This window comes from Eumetopias jubatus, unplaced genomic scaffold (assembly GCF_037043125.1).
Source record: "Eumetopias jubatus isolate StellerSeaLion01/CBP00866 unplaced genomic scaffold, mEumJub1_p1.0 scaffold_16, whole genome shotgun sequence".
In the NCBI taxonomy this organism is placed as follows: domain Eukaryota; kingdom Metazoa; phylum Chordata; class Mammalia; order Carnivora; family Otariidae; genus Eumetopias; species Eumetopias jubatus.
In genome coordinates, this window is record NW_028274822.1 from 49,503,581 (window position 1) to 49,520,052 (window position 16,472).

A 16,472-nucleotide genomic window follows, 5' to 3' on the forward strand; every position below is an offset into this window, starting at 1 on the left:
CTACTCATTTCCATGGTGTCTTTGCATCATGTCTGCCAAATCCTACCCTTGACATATTTATTTTTGTGTATGAACTTTGTTATCACCATGCAAATCATGGGACATGTTGGCATGTGGTAGGCCAAAGACTGTCAGTGCTGCGTGCTCAGCCTGGGCTGGTATGTACCCTTAATATAGCTCATACTGGCCATTTAGTTGAGCACATGCCGTAATGGCAGTGGGGTGAGAATTATAAGCCTCACACACAGGTTAAAAAAAAAATAGATAAGAAAAGAAGACACTACACACTATTTATGTGGGTTAACCAGGGGATTGGGCTAAAGCAGCCTGCACTGAAGGGAAAAAGAGACTTCTTCACACATTCTTCATATACACACTCGGGCAAAAATAAAAGATAATAAAAATCACATTTAATCTCAAACATGTTCTTAAACAGACTTATTATATTAAGTTCCCTTACTCAGTCACATGTAGAGGTTGGTTTATTTTTCCTCATTATGTTCTTAAAATGCAACATGGATTAAATCATAACAAACCAAAAATGTAATTCTGATGACTCAAAACTTCAAAAATGCCTACTTACTATGCCCCCAAAAAGTGCCAAAATAACAGAAACTCAGAAAGTTCCATCTATGATGGGGCTTCAGACTTCAAAACCTACCTTCAAAAGCTGATGAAAAAATAATTTCCAACCCTCTGACCATATAATTGCGAGGAAGAATAAAAAGTTAAAAAAAATTTAGAATGAAAATATTAAAAATGTACTTCTCACGCACTTTCAAAAGAAGCTATTAGAAGTGTACTCTACCAAAAGAAAGTGCAAGCTAAGTAAGATGATATAATAGGATACAGAAAACATGAGATCTAGCCAAGAAAGAGGCAAAGGCATCCATCAAAGGGAGCTTCCAGGATGACTGCTGGGCACCAGGTATCAAGGTTGTTCTGTGCAAACTGCAGCCATGTGATTCACAGGTCAGATGTGCTGAAGACTATCATCAAAATCCCCACTGCCACTGTACCATTTTATTGACCTGAGGACACTTGGCCCATGTGTCCCTGACCCAAATTCTCAATTGCACTTGGCTTGTTTAGACAAAGTAATAATGAAGTTCCTACCCTTCCCTCTACCCCTATTCCCTGCCACCTAGATCAGCTGAGGTCTCTCATTTTACACCACAAAATGTTCTGCTTTGACCTACTCCTAAAACTTTGAGGTGGATCATAGTAAGCTTGGAAGCAAAAAACACATAGTAACTCATCCCCTCTAACCGTATTCCTGGCCAAGGCCCATCACCTGGCCCATACTTCTGCCCTGCCTGAGGTCCTGTGTGAAGCCCAAGGTTCCCAGGACCTTGCCCATTGACTACCCCAGAATTCTTGTCAACTCCCAGGGAAGCAAGACAGGTTAACCAGAGACTATCCAGTTTTTATTGTCCTGGGAACTACAATCTAAAAGTGGCAATTCTACTCTATCCTTACAATAACTAAATTTGTGCTTGCTACTGGTCTTTTCAAAAATGAAATCCTAAATGTTGTGGGACACAGCACTGTCCTATAGCAATAAAGAAAAACAATGGAATAAGGACAGCAAAAATCCATTATCTTGGGGGGGCTTACAACTATGAAAGGCTAAAAAGTAGCCTTTTAAAGGTACTCATAAGGGTGCCTGGGTGGCTCAGTTGGTTGGGCGACTGCCTTCGGCTCGGGTCATGATCCTGGAGTCCTGGGATCGAGTCCCACATCGGGCTCCCTGCTCACCGGGGAGTCTGCTTCTCCCTCTGATCCTCTTCCCTCTTGTGCTCTCTATCTCTCATTCTCTCTTTCTCTCAAATAAATAAATAAAATCTTTATAAAAATAAATAAATAAAGGTACTCATAACATTCTATTCTTTAATCTGTATAGTGGGAACATAAGTGTTCATTTTACGGCTATTCTTTACACTTTCACATATTTTGTACATTCTTCTGTACGATACAGAACTGCTATGTTTGTGGAAGTTGTTGACCATACAAGCGGCCTCACTAAGGAGGAAAGTAGAGCGGACATCCAGCCCACACTCTACTTATCAAGACCTATGCACTGGGGCAAGACTGTTTCCTACCCCCACCCACAAAAGGGTGCCTTCTCTTTGCAACGGGCTTGCCAAGCATGCCCCATAGCACTCCATCCATCTAGAGGTGGTGCCTCTTCCAAATTCACACTGCTCTATTTTTCTTTTCAAAGCAGTGCTCCTCAAATTTTGATGTGCATATAAATGACCTAGGGAATTTTGTTATAATGAAGATCCTGATTTAGAAGGACTAGAAGAAAGGGGACCTATTACATTTCTAACCAGCTGTCAGGTAACACCTATGCTGCTGGTCCACAGCCCATACTACAGTCACAGAATTTAGATTTATATTTTTTGCCTATCAAATCTAATTAGAATATAGGTTTCAGGAGAGTAGGAACTTTGTCTCTTTTGTCCACTGTCATATCCCTGATGTTTGGAAGAGAACCTTGCACATATTAAGTGTTCAATAAATATTTACCAAATTTAAAAAAAAAACAAAGTTTGCTTCCTTAGTAAAAATCAAAGTACTTAAAATACAATGGCTAAAACACATATGTCTGTCTTCCAAACATTAACATTACACCTTATTATTTAAAATGAAATCAATATAACAATACTCAAATAACAATTTAGAAAACATGTATTAGGGAAAAAAAGAAAATACGTATTGGAAAAAAAATTGAAAAATTTTAAATTCAAAAGAATCTATACTAAGTTACCCCAATATCTCTGGCTACCCTCCCCAATTTTTTTTAAAGATTTTATTTATTTATTTGAGAGAGACAGAGATAGCAAGAGAGAGCACAAGGAAGAGGGAGAAGCAGGCTCCCCACTGGGCAAGGAGCCCGACGTGGGGCTCGATTCAGGACCCCAGGATCATGACCTGAGCCAAAGGAAGATGCCCACCCAGGCACCACTATCCCCCCTGCCAATTAAACAAGCTATACAAAAATTCCCTTCGGAATAACTGCTATAATTGACTCCTGGATAATTACCTGAGAAAGGTAACAGAGTTAAGTAGACTGGATAACAAAAGTAGATGCCTATAACCCCCCACCAGAAACAGGCCTTCAAGGGAATTAAATATAAAACAAGTAAATTCAAATGAAATGTTATTAACAACAAAGTCAAAAGCATGATATACTGCTTAGGGAGGACTGACCCAAAAAGGATGCTCAGAATTGCATTCTTGGCAAGAAAATGGCAATATGAAGCCAAAAAGTAGAAAGGTAAAATCTACCCAACAACCTTCTCAATGAATATCAATATCTACAACAGGGTAGGAACAATCTTTATTCTTCCAGAAAAAAAAGAAATAAAGATTTTAAAAATTGTTACTGGTATGAGAAAAAATGGACCAAGAAATTCAGTTATAATAATAAAAATCTTCTGAACATACAATATTCTAGAATAACATGATGAATTAATAAAAAAAAAATGTCACCTTTCCCCTTCGTCCATTTCCTCCATCCTGATCTTCCCACTGCCAGTCCACTCCTCGTACCACTCTGGCACCTGCAAAGATCCCTCTGGCTGTAATCTTCTTAGATTTTCTACGAGACTCTAACAGAACCCTAAAAATAAAAGTATTTATTTTTAAATTATATAAAAGTGGGTTAAGGGATGCCTGCGTGGCTCAGTCGGTTAAGCGTCTGCCTTCAGCTCAGGTCATGATCCCAGGGTCCTGGGATGGAGCCCCACATCCAACTCCTTGCTCAGCGGGAAGCCTGCTTCTCCCTCTGCCTGCCGTTCCCCCTGCTTGTGCTCTCTCTCTGACAAATAAATAAATAAAATCTTTAAAAAAACAAAAAAAAAGGTGGGTTAACAGTAATTTATTTATTTGTATATATGTAAACTTTTTTTGAGAGAGTGAGGGTGGTGGGGGGGATGATGATCCCAGCAGGCTCCACACCCAGTACAGAGCCCAATGCCAGCCTTGATCTCATGACCCTGAGCTCAAGCCCTGAGATGAAATCACGGGTTGGATGCCTAACTGACTCAGGAATTTTTTTTTTTAAGATTTTTTTTAAATCATTTGAGAGAGGAAGCGAGCAAGTGCAGGGAGGGGCAGAGGGAGAGGGAGAGAATCTCAAGCAGACTCCCCACTAAGCATGGAGCCTGACCCAGGGCTCAATCCCCTGACCCTGAGATCATGACCTAAGCAAAAACCAAGAGTCAGACGCTCAACTGAGCCACCCAGGCACCCCAATTTATTTTTAAAAATAAAATAAAAAGGTTATCTTTAAAAATATAAAAGATTTTTTCTTTGTTCTAGTTAATACCTTAATAGCATGACACATAAATACCTTTACGTTCCACAGGTGATGATGATGACAGTAGTTAGAAAAATAATAATATCTAATATTTACTGAGCTTTTACTATAAGTAAAGCACTCACAAAAGTATAAAAGTCTATTACACTCCTTTAGAGAGGGTATTGTTATATTTTATCCATTTTACAAATGAGGAAACAGTCTCAAAGAGGTGATTTATCCAGGGTCACAAAAGCTAAATAATAATGAATGGAATCAACATATGAATCCAATCTAACCACTTCAGAGTATCACTATATCCTTCACCACTTTCTAAGTGACAAACTCAAATCTCTACAACTGCCAGAGAAATAACATAAATTAAGGCCAAAAAGATAACACCACAGCAATGACAAATGGCAACAAGCGGCACTTGATCCCAGGCTCAGGAAGACAAGAGGCAGTGGTAGGGACTTTGGTGAATTCAAGACCATGATTTGTCTAGAGGGTACAGATGCTCCTCTGTCAGCCAACTGTTACCATGATCAAATGCCCAGTGCTGACAGTCTTTGGGTATGTGTGTGTGCGTGCGCAGACGTGGGTGTCCAAAAATTCAGAACACAGTATGGGCCAAGTAAAATACATTGGTGTTGACCTAACACTAACTTGTCTCCAAAGTACTGAATACTTAAGGAGGACTATGGACCTTGAAAAAAATCTACACTAAACAATCTGGACCAGCTTGGTTCTCCAAGGCCGTCTTTCCTTTGTTCTTCTATATCCTTCTCATTCATAAAAATCAAAAAAGGTTTGGGGTTTTTCCTTTTGTTTTGCTAATTTTACCTCATTATTCTACTCATTTTTTAGAATATCTTTATTATGTTATTACCCTAACTTTAAAAATTGTAAGCAAAAAGAGAAGAATAAACAACTTGTTTAAAACTACTCAGTTAATAAAAGGCAGGACCAGGATTTGAACTGGCACACTTTTTTTTTTTTTTAAGATTTTATTTATTTATTTGACGGAGCGAGAAAGACAGCACAAGCAGGGGAAGCAGCAGCAGGAGAGGGAGAAGCAGGCTCCCCACCAAGCAGAGAGCCCAACACGGGGCTCGATCCCAGGACCCTGGGTTCATGACCTGAGCCGAAGGCAGATGTTTAACCGACTGAGCCACCCAGGTGTCCCAGAACTGGGACAGTCTTATACCTAAATCCATTCTTCTACTACTCCCGCTGCCTCCCTATGACTGGCTAGATTCTTGCTCCTATACATTATTGCTATCTATGTACAAAAGAAGATTCAATCACCTGAAACTCTGTACCAATTCACAATTAATATTCCTCTCTCTTTGCTAAGACACTTAATACTCTCTATATACAGTCTAAAACAGCACATGATAATCACTACTGGTCAAATAATCTCTTAGTTTATAAATTCTTTAAGAGGGAAAAAGAAAACAGAATACTGTGCTTTAAGGGCACCTTAAGGGCTCAGTTGGTTGAGCATCCAACTCTTGATTTCAGCTCAGGTCATGATCTCAAGGTCATGAGATTGAGCCCCGAGTCAGGCTCCACACTCAGCAGGGAGTCTGCTTTGAGATTCTCTCTCTCCCTCTCCCTCTGCCCCTTCCCCTGCTTACTCTCTCCCTCTCTCTCTCGCCAATAAATAAATCTTTAAAAAAAAAAAAATACTGTTTTAGTTATCTTCAAATTTACACAAGCCTAGTAGCTGCTACACAGTCTTAATAAAGGCCTGTTGATTCAATCAATGGGCCCTAGTGTTCTTCTGGTAGCGGTTAGCAGAACAGAATGCACAGTAAGAAGAAACAGTGAGCCTCCCTTGGGCCGCCCTTGCTTTTGCAAATACTGAGGAGTGCCAAGTCTCCGTGCCAGAGAAAGAACAGCCCAGATTATCTTGAAAAAATACGTACAGCTCCATCTTCACAGAGCTTTCTTCTCAGTATATGGCAGGCCTAGTCCACATCTAGCCTATTATCTCCTATGTCCTGGTACTAAACCAGCTGTCAGAAGCTATTTCCAAATCCTATTTTTAAGGCTGAATAGTATAAAAAATTGAATGCCATCAAGGAATTATAACTGAAGAAAAATTGTTTACCCTACCGCTCACTTCCTGGTGTAGTAATTCTATAAAAGCGATGTCTTAAATGATGTTTATCTCCGTGATAACACACAGTGCACAAATCATAATTTGTACATTCTGCACATTTCCATCGAATGCCAATGATTGGTTGCTGGCGGCAGGTATCACACATGGTTCCATCATGCTTGATGCCTATTAAAACAAAGATACATGCTTACATTAACGACAAGTATTATTTACGTGAATACTATTCCTTGGGGGAAAAATAAGAACAGCATTTTAAAAAGTAATTCAATAAAGTAGGAAAGAGTATTTCAAATGTACCATATATAGTTTCAAACAACATGTTTCAAGTATTTTAATCAGTACAAATTATAGACTAAACATTTTTTATCATTTCTTTCTTCATTAGTAAGAGTACTTCTCAGTACTCGGGACAGCACTTTTTTGCTGTCATCTATAAACTGAAACTTAAGTTCAATCTAGTGACAAAAAAAAGAATCATTTACTACCAAGTAGATGTTTCAGACTTCAAACACTCAGAATCTTTTGAGGAATTTCAACCTATTCTCCAGGTAAACAATTACTCCAAAAGAAAAAACAAGTTTAGCCTCATGTTAGCCTCATGATAGCATGGAAACTATCAATTAATTTAAGCATCTATCTCTAGGTATTGACAAACTCCCCACCCCAACCAACAAACTTTAGGAAAGGATTACCAAGTCAGTTTCTCAGTGTAAAATGAAACAATATACTATGTCAGGATGTTCCATTGTTTTCCTTACAGAACAAGAAAAAAGAATGGAAAAAGGAAATAAACATTTGGCAATATGACCTCCACCAAAAATGATGACATGAATGACATAGACAATTAGAACTATAAAAGGGGGGCGCCTGGGTGGCTCAATCGGTTAAGTGTCCGCCTTTGGCTCTGGTCACAGTCACAATCCCATCAGGCTCCCTGCTCAGCGGGGAGCCTGCTTCTCCCTCTTCCTCTGCCCCTCCCCACCCCCCCTCCACTCGTGCCCTCTCTCTCTCTCCTCTCTTTCTCCCGAATAAATAAAATCTAAAAAAAAAAAAACTATAAAAGTTACCACTATAAAGTAATGAAAATAACTAACATTTTTGGGTAACAAGATTGGGGATAATGTTCCTTTACTATCCTATTTATATCACTTGATACATTAAAACTAGAAAAAAAAAGTTTTTTAAACCATGTGGGACCTGTGAACATCAGTGTCACTACTTTATGGTAATGGATGGTCAAGCCCCATACTGAACTACAAGCAAGGGTTGTATTGTCCATTCAACACTAACACTCCTGGATTTGAGTTCTGGCTTTCACTAGCTATTATTGTGCCCCTGAAAGAGTCATTTTAACTGAAGTATTTATATATAAAATAATAGTATTTATTTCAAGAAAATGGTGGAGTAGAGAAGTAACGTGGGGTTTAAATAAAACAAGATTGCTTGTGGTGAAGGTGGGTAAGAGGGATGTTAATTATATAATTCTCTATTTTGTGTGAGTTTAGAATTTTCCATAATTAAATAAAAGGAGTCACTTTAGTTCTCAGAACTTCAGTTCCCTTTGGAGGAGGCATTATGTTCTTTAAAGGTAAGGGCTGTGGTAGTCCAGTCGCTGCTCTTTTCCAGGCGGGTAAGCCCTAACAGGAGGAATCTAAGAAAGAGTACCGGCTGGCTGTCCTTCCCAGCGCTTGAAGCCCCGCCATGCTCGTCCTTCGAAGCGGCCTGACTAGGGCTCTGGCTGTGCGGAAGCTTGCGCCTCAGGTGTGCTCATCTTTTGCTACAGGCCCCAGACAATACGATGGAACACTCTATGAATTTCATACCTATTATCTTAAGCCCTCAAAGATGAATGAGTTCCTGGAAAATACTAAGAAAAACATTCATCTTCGGACAGCTCACTCTGAATTGGTTGGATACTGGAGTGTAGAATTTGGAGGCAGAATGAATAAAGTGTTTCATATTTGGAAGTATGATAATTTTGCTCATCGAACTGAAGTTCGGAAAGCATTGGCCAAAGATAAGGAATGGCAAGAACAGTACCTCATTCCAAATTTGGCTCTTATTGATAAACAGGAGAGTGAGATTACTTATCTGGTACCATGGTGCAAACTAGAAAAGGCTCCAAAAGAAGGTATCTATGAACTAGCTACTTTTCAAATGAAACCTGGTGGGCCAGCTCTGTGGGGTGACCCATTTAAAAGGAGAGTTCATACTCATATCAATCGAGGCTACACAAAACTAGTTGGAGTGTTCCATGCAGAATATGGAGTGCTCAACAGAGTCCATGTTCTTTGGTGGAATGAGAGTGCAAACAGTCGTGCCGCTGGGAGACATCAGTCTCATGAGGATCCCAGGGTTGTGGCAGCTGTTCGGCAAAGTGTTAACTTCCTTGAGTCTCAGAAGAATATGCTTCTGATTCCTATGTCATTTTCACCATTGAAATAGTTTTCCATTGAAATACAAAGCATTGCATTAACTGCTATAAGATGTGTCTGCTAATGGTACTTAAACTCTCCCAAGAGATTCTCATTTTTATATGAAGGAGGTGGTAAGTTAATTTGCTATGTCCTTTGCATTTTTAAAAGCTGCCTCTGTCACCACCACGAGGAAATAGTTCTGTTCATTTTCCCTTTGGCATTTCAGTATTTGTCATACATTAAAAATTGTTGTCATTCCTACAAGACCTTGATTTTTCATTTGTTTCAGAATATCTCTTGTACTCTGTTTTGACAACCCTCTGCTTTTATAGCATTTCCTTATGTTGAAATAATTGTCACATTTCCATGCCTATGATAATATTTCTAAACTATTTATATACATTGTCAAACTTTTCATGTCTATTTTTCTGAAATTTTACAAGTTTTTGTCCAGTAAAGTTTATTTTATAATACTAAATGGGATTCATAAAAATATTAAACATGTTTATTATGGAAAAGTACAATATCATCTTTATCATCTCTCTTAATTTTGGTTTTTACATTAATAACTACCTATGTGGAAAATAATGTTATTAGATCTTCATATTAAAAACTGTTGAAGACTAATTGGTTTATATGCTGAAATGTCTTCATTTACAATTTATTTTACTAACTTTTACTTCACTTTGGATTACTATTTAACAAAGATACTTGGTACAATCTATCTGTGATAATGTGACATTTATGGTTATGGAAATGTCTACCCTAATAAAAGCCTACAGATACATTCTGGAAAAATAAATAAATAAATAAATAAAGGTAAGGGCTGTTCTGTGGTGCCTGGGTGGCTCAGTGATTAAGCATCTGCCTTCAGCTCAGGTCATGATTCCAGAGTCCTGGAATCGAGCCCTGCATCAGGCTCCCTGCTCAGCAGGAAGCCTGCTTCTCCCTCTCCCACTCCCCCTGCTTGTGTTCCCTCTCTGTCAAATAAATACATAAAAATCTTTAAAAAAAAAAAAAGAAAGAAAAGAAAAAGGTAAGGGCTGTTCTAAGAATCAAGTAAGAATGTGCTAAATACCCAAGAACTAGAGCACAAAAGTAGTAAAGTTAATACTAAACTCTAGAAGAACTGATACACTATTGCTGCTTCCTGATAAGGGAGGGAAAAAACGCTGTATAATTAATTTTCTATATTCAAGTTTAAAATTCCATAAGGTAACTAGATTCTAAATAAAGAGTCAAACAGGAAGATAAACTTGTGCCTGAGCTGAAATGGTAAATAAAAAGGGGGTGGGAGAAGAACGGTAAAAGGAAGTTGGGATGCCTAGTGAAGTACAAAAGAGCATGATACCCAACACCAAATACGTTTCATGTGCAATCCTTCCGCAGTCTCCTGCCACACAAATGCTTGATCGCAGGGACAGGGAAGATGGCAGACATCAGTACCTACTGATTTCATTCAGTAACTATTTTACTGCTACTGTGGGCAGGCCCTCTGCTGCTTTCAAGTGTCATCCCTGGTGTAGTATGGATAACAGAAAGGAAGAAAATTAAAGTGGCTAAAAAAAAGGGGTCAAATTGTAAGAAGTTTACACAACGGTCCAGGTGAAAATAATGGTACTTTAAGCCAGGATAAAGCTAGTAGAATTGGAGAGAAAACATTCAGGAGAGATTTAGGACTTGGTGGCTATGGGTTAGAAAACAAAAGATGTAGAAAGTAACCAAAAAAAGTATAAATGAGATCATTCAAGAGAAAACAAAGAGATAAGAGATATTTAGGAACAAACAGTATAATAACTGAAAATTAGAACTGCTCTACTTAAAAAAAGAGAGCCATTAACCAAAAAAAAAAAAAAAGTAACAATGAATCATGGAACACTACATCAAGAACTAATGATGTAATGTATGGTGATTAACATAACAATAAAAAAATTTTTAAAAAAAGCACAAACTTAAAATTGCAACACCTGGGTAGCTCAGTCAGCTAAGCATCTGCCTTCAGCTCGGGTCATGATCCCAGGGTCCTGGGATCCAGTCCCGCAACGGGCTCCCTGCTCAGTGCAGAGCCTGCTTCTCCCTCTCCCTCTGCTGCTCCCTCTGCTGCTCCCTCTGTGCTCTCTTGCTCTCTCTGACAAATAAATAAATAAAATCTTAAAAAAAAAAATTGCAAGTCCAGGCCTCTTAATAGATACTCATCTAAGAAACAAAATGAAAAAGGAATCAGGACAAGTTTCCTAGAAATACTGGATGAATAGACCTTTCAAAGGAAAAAAGAAGAAATCTCAGAAGAGCACAGTGTGTATTCAGAGAACCAGGAGCAGCTTCATTTGCTTGGCAGGAATTTGAAATACTGTCAGAGACTTAGAGATAAATTATAGTCACGCTGGGAAATAACAAGACATGATTTCTGACTTGCAGATTAAATTGTTGCATTAAATGGTAAAAACAAGAGTATTTGATTAAAGAAACTAGTTCTCTAACTTACTAGCTAGGTAATGTTCAGAATTAATTTAAACTACTACTCTGGGATCAATATTCTCATCTATAAAATGAGAAAATATTTCCTTTCATGTGTGTTATAGGCTGAATATATTCCCCTCCCCCTAAAATTCATATGTTGTAGCCCTAACTCTGCATGTGCTGATATTTGGAGACAAGACGTATGAGGTAACTAGGTGCTGAAGAGGTAATGAGGGTGGGGCCTCCATAATGAGATTAGTATTCTTAAGAAAGAGAGCTAAGAGGTCTCCCACTCTCTGCCACATGAGGACACAGCCAGAAGGCAACAAGCCAGAAGAGTCCTCACCAAGGAACCCGAATTAGCCAGACCTTGCTCTTAGACTGTCCAACCTCCAGAACTACAAGAAATAAATTCCTGTTGTTAAACCACCCACTCTATGGTAGTTTGTTATGGCAGCCCAAGCAGACAAAGATAATATAGAACGGGACCTTGTGATGCTAAAGTGATATACAGAGATAAAAACACTTTGGAAGGCTTTAAAACAAAATGCAAATATAAAGAATTATACTGCACTTAATTTAATCTTAATACAGATTAAATGTACTAATCATCTATTTAAATAGCTTGGTGATCAAAATCATCATATATCCCAAGCAAATCTGGCAACTTATACAGAAAATCAAAGAACTTTTAAATTCTCAATTTCCCAGAAGTACAAATAGGGAACATTCAATTACTCATGCATGGATTACCCCTATTTTAGCAAATTACCTACCTTCTCCATGGCAATTCTCTCATTACTGTTTTATGTCAGGTTTTCCCCCAAAGCTTATGATTTACCTGCAGCTATATCTGTCTTCTCAGTTCCCCTTAAATGTTTTCACTCCAGCACAGCAACAGCGGACACAACTGCCATGCAAGATAGTCCTAAAAACCAGCAGATAATCCACTGCTTCTCAACAGTTGATAATGATATATTCTATCCTATGGCCAATTAAGTCTGACTGCATCAATTATGAAAATTATAATCAGCCATAAGCCCCCCAAAATCATATTCTAAACAGAATGTATACTAAAATTAAAAACCACAGATTTAAAGCCATAAAACTCAAAGCTACTAACATTCACTAGTATTACATGCTTCAGTCATTTAGAATATAAATCAAAAGGCAAAATGCAACCTTTATTCTTTTTTGAGAATATAAATGAATTCACAGAAAAAAGAGTGTTTTTTTTTCATCACATAAGGATTTTTTTTTAAAGGCCAAATAATCCATAAACTGGGTAATCATCTCTTGGGTTACTAAGAATTTGCTATATTTTACTTTAAATCAATATGTAATCAATTCTTTATAATATTCATTTTGAAAAAAATCTGCAATTATTCCTGTAGCTATTATTTCCCAACACAAATAGGAAATGTTTACAAAGTTAAGAAATTATTCTAGCCCACACAAAGATATTTCTTAAAGTAAATTCTAAAACCAATCAACAGATAAAGATTTTGAAGAACTGGGGCGCCTGAGTGGCTCAGTCATTAAGCTTCTGCCTTCGGCTCAGGTCATGATCCCAGGGTCCTGAGATCGAGCCCCACATCCGGCTCCCTGCTCAGCGGGAAGCCTCCTTCTCCCTCTCCCACTCCCCCTGCTTGTGTTCCCTCAATCGCTGTCTCTCTCTGTCAAATAAATAAATAAAATCTTCAAAAAAAAGATTTTGAAGAACTATCATAACATAATGTTGATGTAGGACTATTAAACTGAATTTTAAATTTTTATACAACTGCAACTTATAATAAGAAATAGCAAATCACAATATGAGTTTTTTTAAAAATTCACAGGTTTTAATAATGAAATACAGGTATACCCCTGCTCTTTATGTACATTTTATACCAGTTAGATTTCTGAAAACCTGAGTATATATTTACAGTGGAGGAAAGGTGTGGCAGATTGTATTTTCCAAAGGGGGCCACACCAATATATATCCATCTTAATTGCTCTTTTGACAATGTGACAATAACAGATTTTCCTCCCCACTGGACCTGGATGTTTGCAATTGCCTAGGTTAACATAAGAAAGCAGAAGTAACAGTGTGTGACTTCTAAGGTTAGATCATAAAAGACAACGCAGGTGCTACTTGTCTGTCTGTGTCTGTCTTTCTCCCTCAGGACTCATACCCTGCATGCCTTGAGAGTTCTTTTCATCCTAAGTCTGGCTACCCTGAAGCCGCCTATGATAGAAAAGAACATGGAGAGGCCACACAGACACCGCAGAGCAGAGACAAACTGTTCCCCAAGCTGTCTCCAAATCCCCAACCCACGGAAGCAATGAACATATAAATTATTACACACCACCAAGTTCTGGGGTAATCTATAACCATTTTAACTGAAACAAAGCAAGTTTTAAAAAAAAAGTATGAACTTTGTTATAGTTCCCCACAGTACAACATACCAAAAATAAAGATAAATTAAAAAGCTAAATATGAAAATAGAAAATCATAAAAATGCTAGAAAAAACTAAGTTGAACGTATTTACAATTTTGAGTAGTCTTTCTAAGATGACATGAAACCCAGAAGTCACACACATGCCCAAATGAGCACACAGGATACAGATAGAGAAAATCTGAAAATCCACCCCAACTGTTGACAGTGGTTCAGGGTGCAGGAGAATAAGGGAGAGCACTCTCATGTTTTATTATGTATACTTCTGAACTGTTTAGTTTTATTATAACCATAATTTATTTAAAAAACACAAAACAAGACCAATATTATCCTCTCAAATTGGCACAGATTAACTACATGCATGGGAAGACTGAGCCAGATTTTGCTGAAGGAAATATAAATTGATACAACCTTTATGGAAGGTACTTGAAAAAATGTTTCAAATGCCTTAAAGACTATGACCCTGTTGGCCACCTGGGTGGCTTAGTTGGTTAAGTGTCAGCCTTCAGCTCAAGTCATGATCCCAGGGTCCTGGGATTGAGTCCTGCATCAGGCTCCCTGCTCAGTGGGGAGTCTGCTTCTCCCTTTGCCCCTCCCCTACTACTCCTGCTCACTCTCTCCCTCTCTCAAAAAAAAATAAATCTTAAAAAAAAAAAGACTATGATCCTGTCTTTAAACTTTTTTTTTTAAGATTTTATTTATTTATTTGACAGAGAGAGTCAAAGCGAGAGAAGAAACATAAGCAGGGGGGTGTGGGAGAGGGAGAAGCAGGCTTCCCACTGAGCAGGGAGCCTGATGTGGGGCTTGATCCTAGGACCCTAGGATCATGACCTGAGCGGTAGGCAGACGCTTAACGACTGAGCCACCCAGGCACCTCGCTGTCTTCAAGTTTTTTAAAAAGTACACCCAAAGATACTAAGTTGTTTGTAGATGAAAACAAAAATTTAACACAACCTAGTTCAAAAATATGGGGCTATTTATGTGTAAAATATGGTAATCCATAGAGAGAAATTCTATGCAATTTAACCATGTTGTAGAAAAAATATTACTGATATGGTAACTATATTTTTTCATAAACTCATATTTTCTAAAGTAGTTTGCAAAGAACTATAGTATGCCATTATATAAGACATATATAATACACATGCACAGAAAAACTAGAAAGATAATCTCCAAAAGTACTGCTGGGATTACCCTTTTGTGGTATACACTGAGTGTATGTTAATTCTAGGAAGCAGCTGCGTGAGTAGGGACATTTAATATGAGTATATCATCAGAGATGCTCATGTATGTCACCTATAAATTAAAATAAAAACAAAACAAAAACATGGTATTTACAGCAAATATTTAGAGAAACCAACTTTCAAATACTCTAGTAATTGAGTATGTAACTACTGCTTAGAAGTTTTTATTTCTTTTAACCCTTACAATAACTGAGCTATTTCATGAAAAGAAAATATACATTTTATCTGACTACACTCCTCATTGGCACATGCCTGCAGTCACAGGCTAACCTGTCTTACCCCAGGAAAGCACCATGACCGAAACATCATAATTAATATCAAATCTCAGTAACAGTAAGTGTCCACATGGTGGTTAAGTTTCTGAATAGATCTAAAACAGGTCTCCTATGTCATCACAAAAAGTAAAATGCACTAAACAAATCAGTATCCACTATAAATTTAAGAGGTTTATCCTTAACTGCGCAGCTTTTCAAATGAGAGTTGGTTGATGAAAGGCATAGGGAAAATGTATCCGAACCTCCCCATCTGACCAAAAAATGGAAAGTCCAGTTTTCAGCTATTCTCTTATTGACGTATTTTTCATCTCTAAGCTCATTTTCCACAAAGCACAATGATAACAACATTCATGAGCTCATAATCTAAGAATAGGTTTTCTTTAAAAGGAGCCATTTAAACACACAATGATAACTGGTTAAAAAAAAACCTACAATTCATGGTTTTAGAGAATACTTCAGGAAAACCATTAATGCACACAAAAGCACATCAAAATCCTTTCTTGGTTCCCACAGTTCAAATGCCAACAAAGCTACCGAACAGCTGTGAAACAGACTAAGGCTGAGAATTGGAAAAAGTAAACAAAGCAGCCTACTCCACCATCAAAATGAGCACTACAGAATTTTTAATGAGAATGCAATTAATTGACTTTAAAACAAAAGTTGATATTTAAAGAAAACACAAAAAGGAGAAAGGGTATTTAATAAACAAGACCAACATTTTACTGATCTCTTACTTCAGTAGCTTATTTGTTTCCCCTTACAACATCCACCCAATTCATTCTCATCTAAAACCATTCCCCCTCCCAGTATAAACCTCCTTAGCTTTGGCAAGTGTTATTCCTTAAAATGTTCATTTCATAAAACTTAATTCCCTAACTAAACCTATTAGTCCTTTTTCTCCTTCCTATAGATTACCATATTACTCTAGAGACTTAATGTTCTTTTCCTTTGCTACGCTTTATGAAGACATCTGCCACCATTAAATGAACCACTTGATGATAGCTTTTGACTCATTCTACCAATACTCAAATGACCATCTGCTCTACATTTTAATGGCATCTCGCCTAAATTAAAAAACTTAGAGAATTTACAGAGCTTAGTCTTTTCGTTGGAAAATTTTATAAGAACAATTAAACATGCTGGTCAAGATCAATGATCACAGTTCTTAAGACAGCCAATGAAAAAAGCTAAAAATCACAAAGCA

The 16,472-nt window shown here is 37.7% G+C and overlaps 1 protein-coding gene and 1 pseudogene across 2 annotated transcripts in view; one reads left to right on the forward strand and one right to left on the reverse strand.

Moving 5' to 3' along the window:
- Positions 1–16,472, reverse strand: part of MIB1 (MIB E3 ubiquitin protein ligase 1) — a 131,165-nt gene that overhangs the window by 99,603 nt on the left and 15,090 nt on the right. For both annotated transcript variants that reach the window (XM_028092533.2, XM_028092532.2), the window contains exons 2-3: positions 6,428–6,599; positions 3,499–3,628 (exon numbers count right to left, since the gene is read on the reverse strand). In XM_028092533.2, the coding sequence (XP_027948334.1) occupies positions 3,499–3,628; positions 6,428–6,599 (302 nt within the window). The remainder of the gene's footprint in view (positions 1–3,498; positions 3,629–6,427; positions 6,600–16,472) is intronic.
- On the forward strand, positions 8,117–9,016 carry LOC114200412 (protein NipSnap homolog 3A pseudogene; annotated as a pseudogene).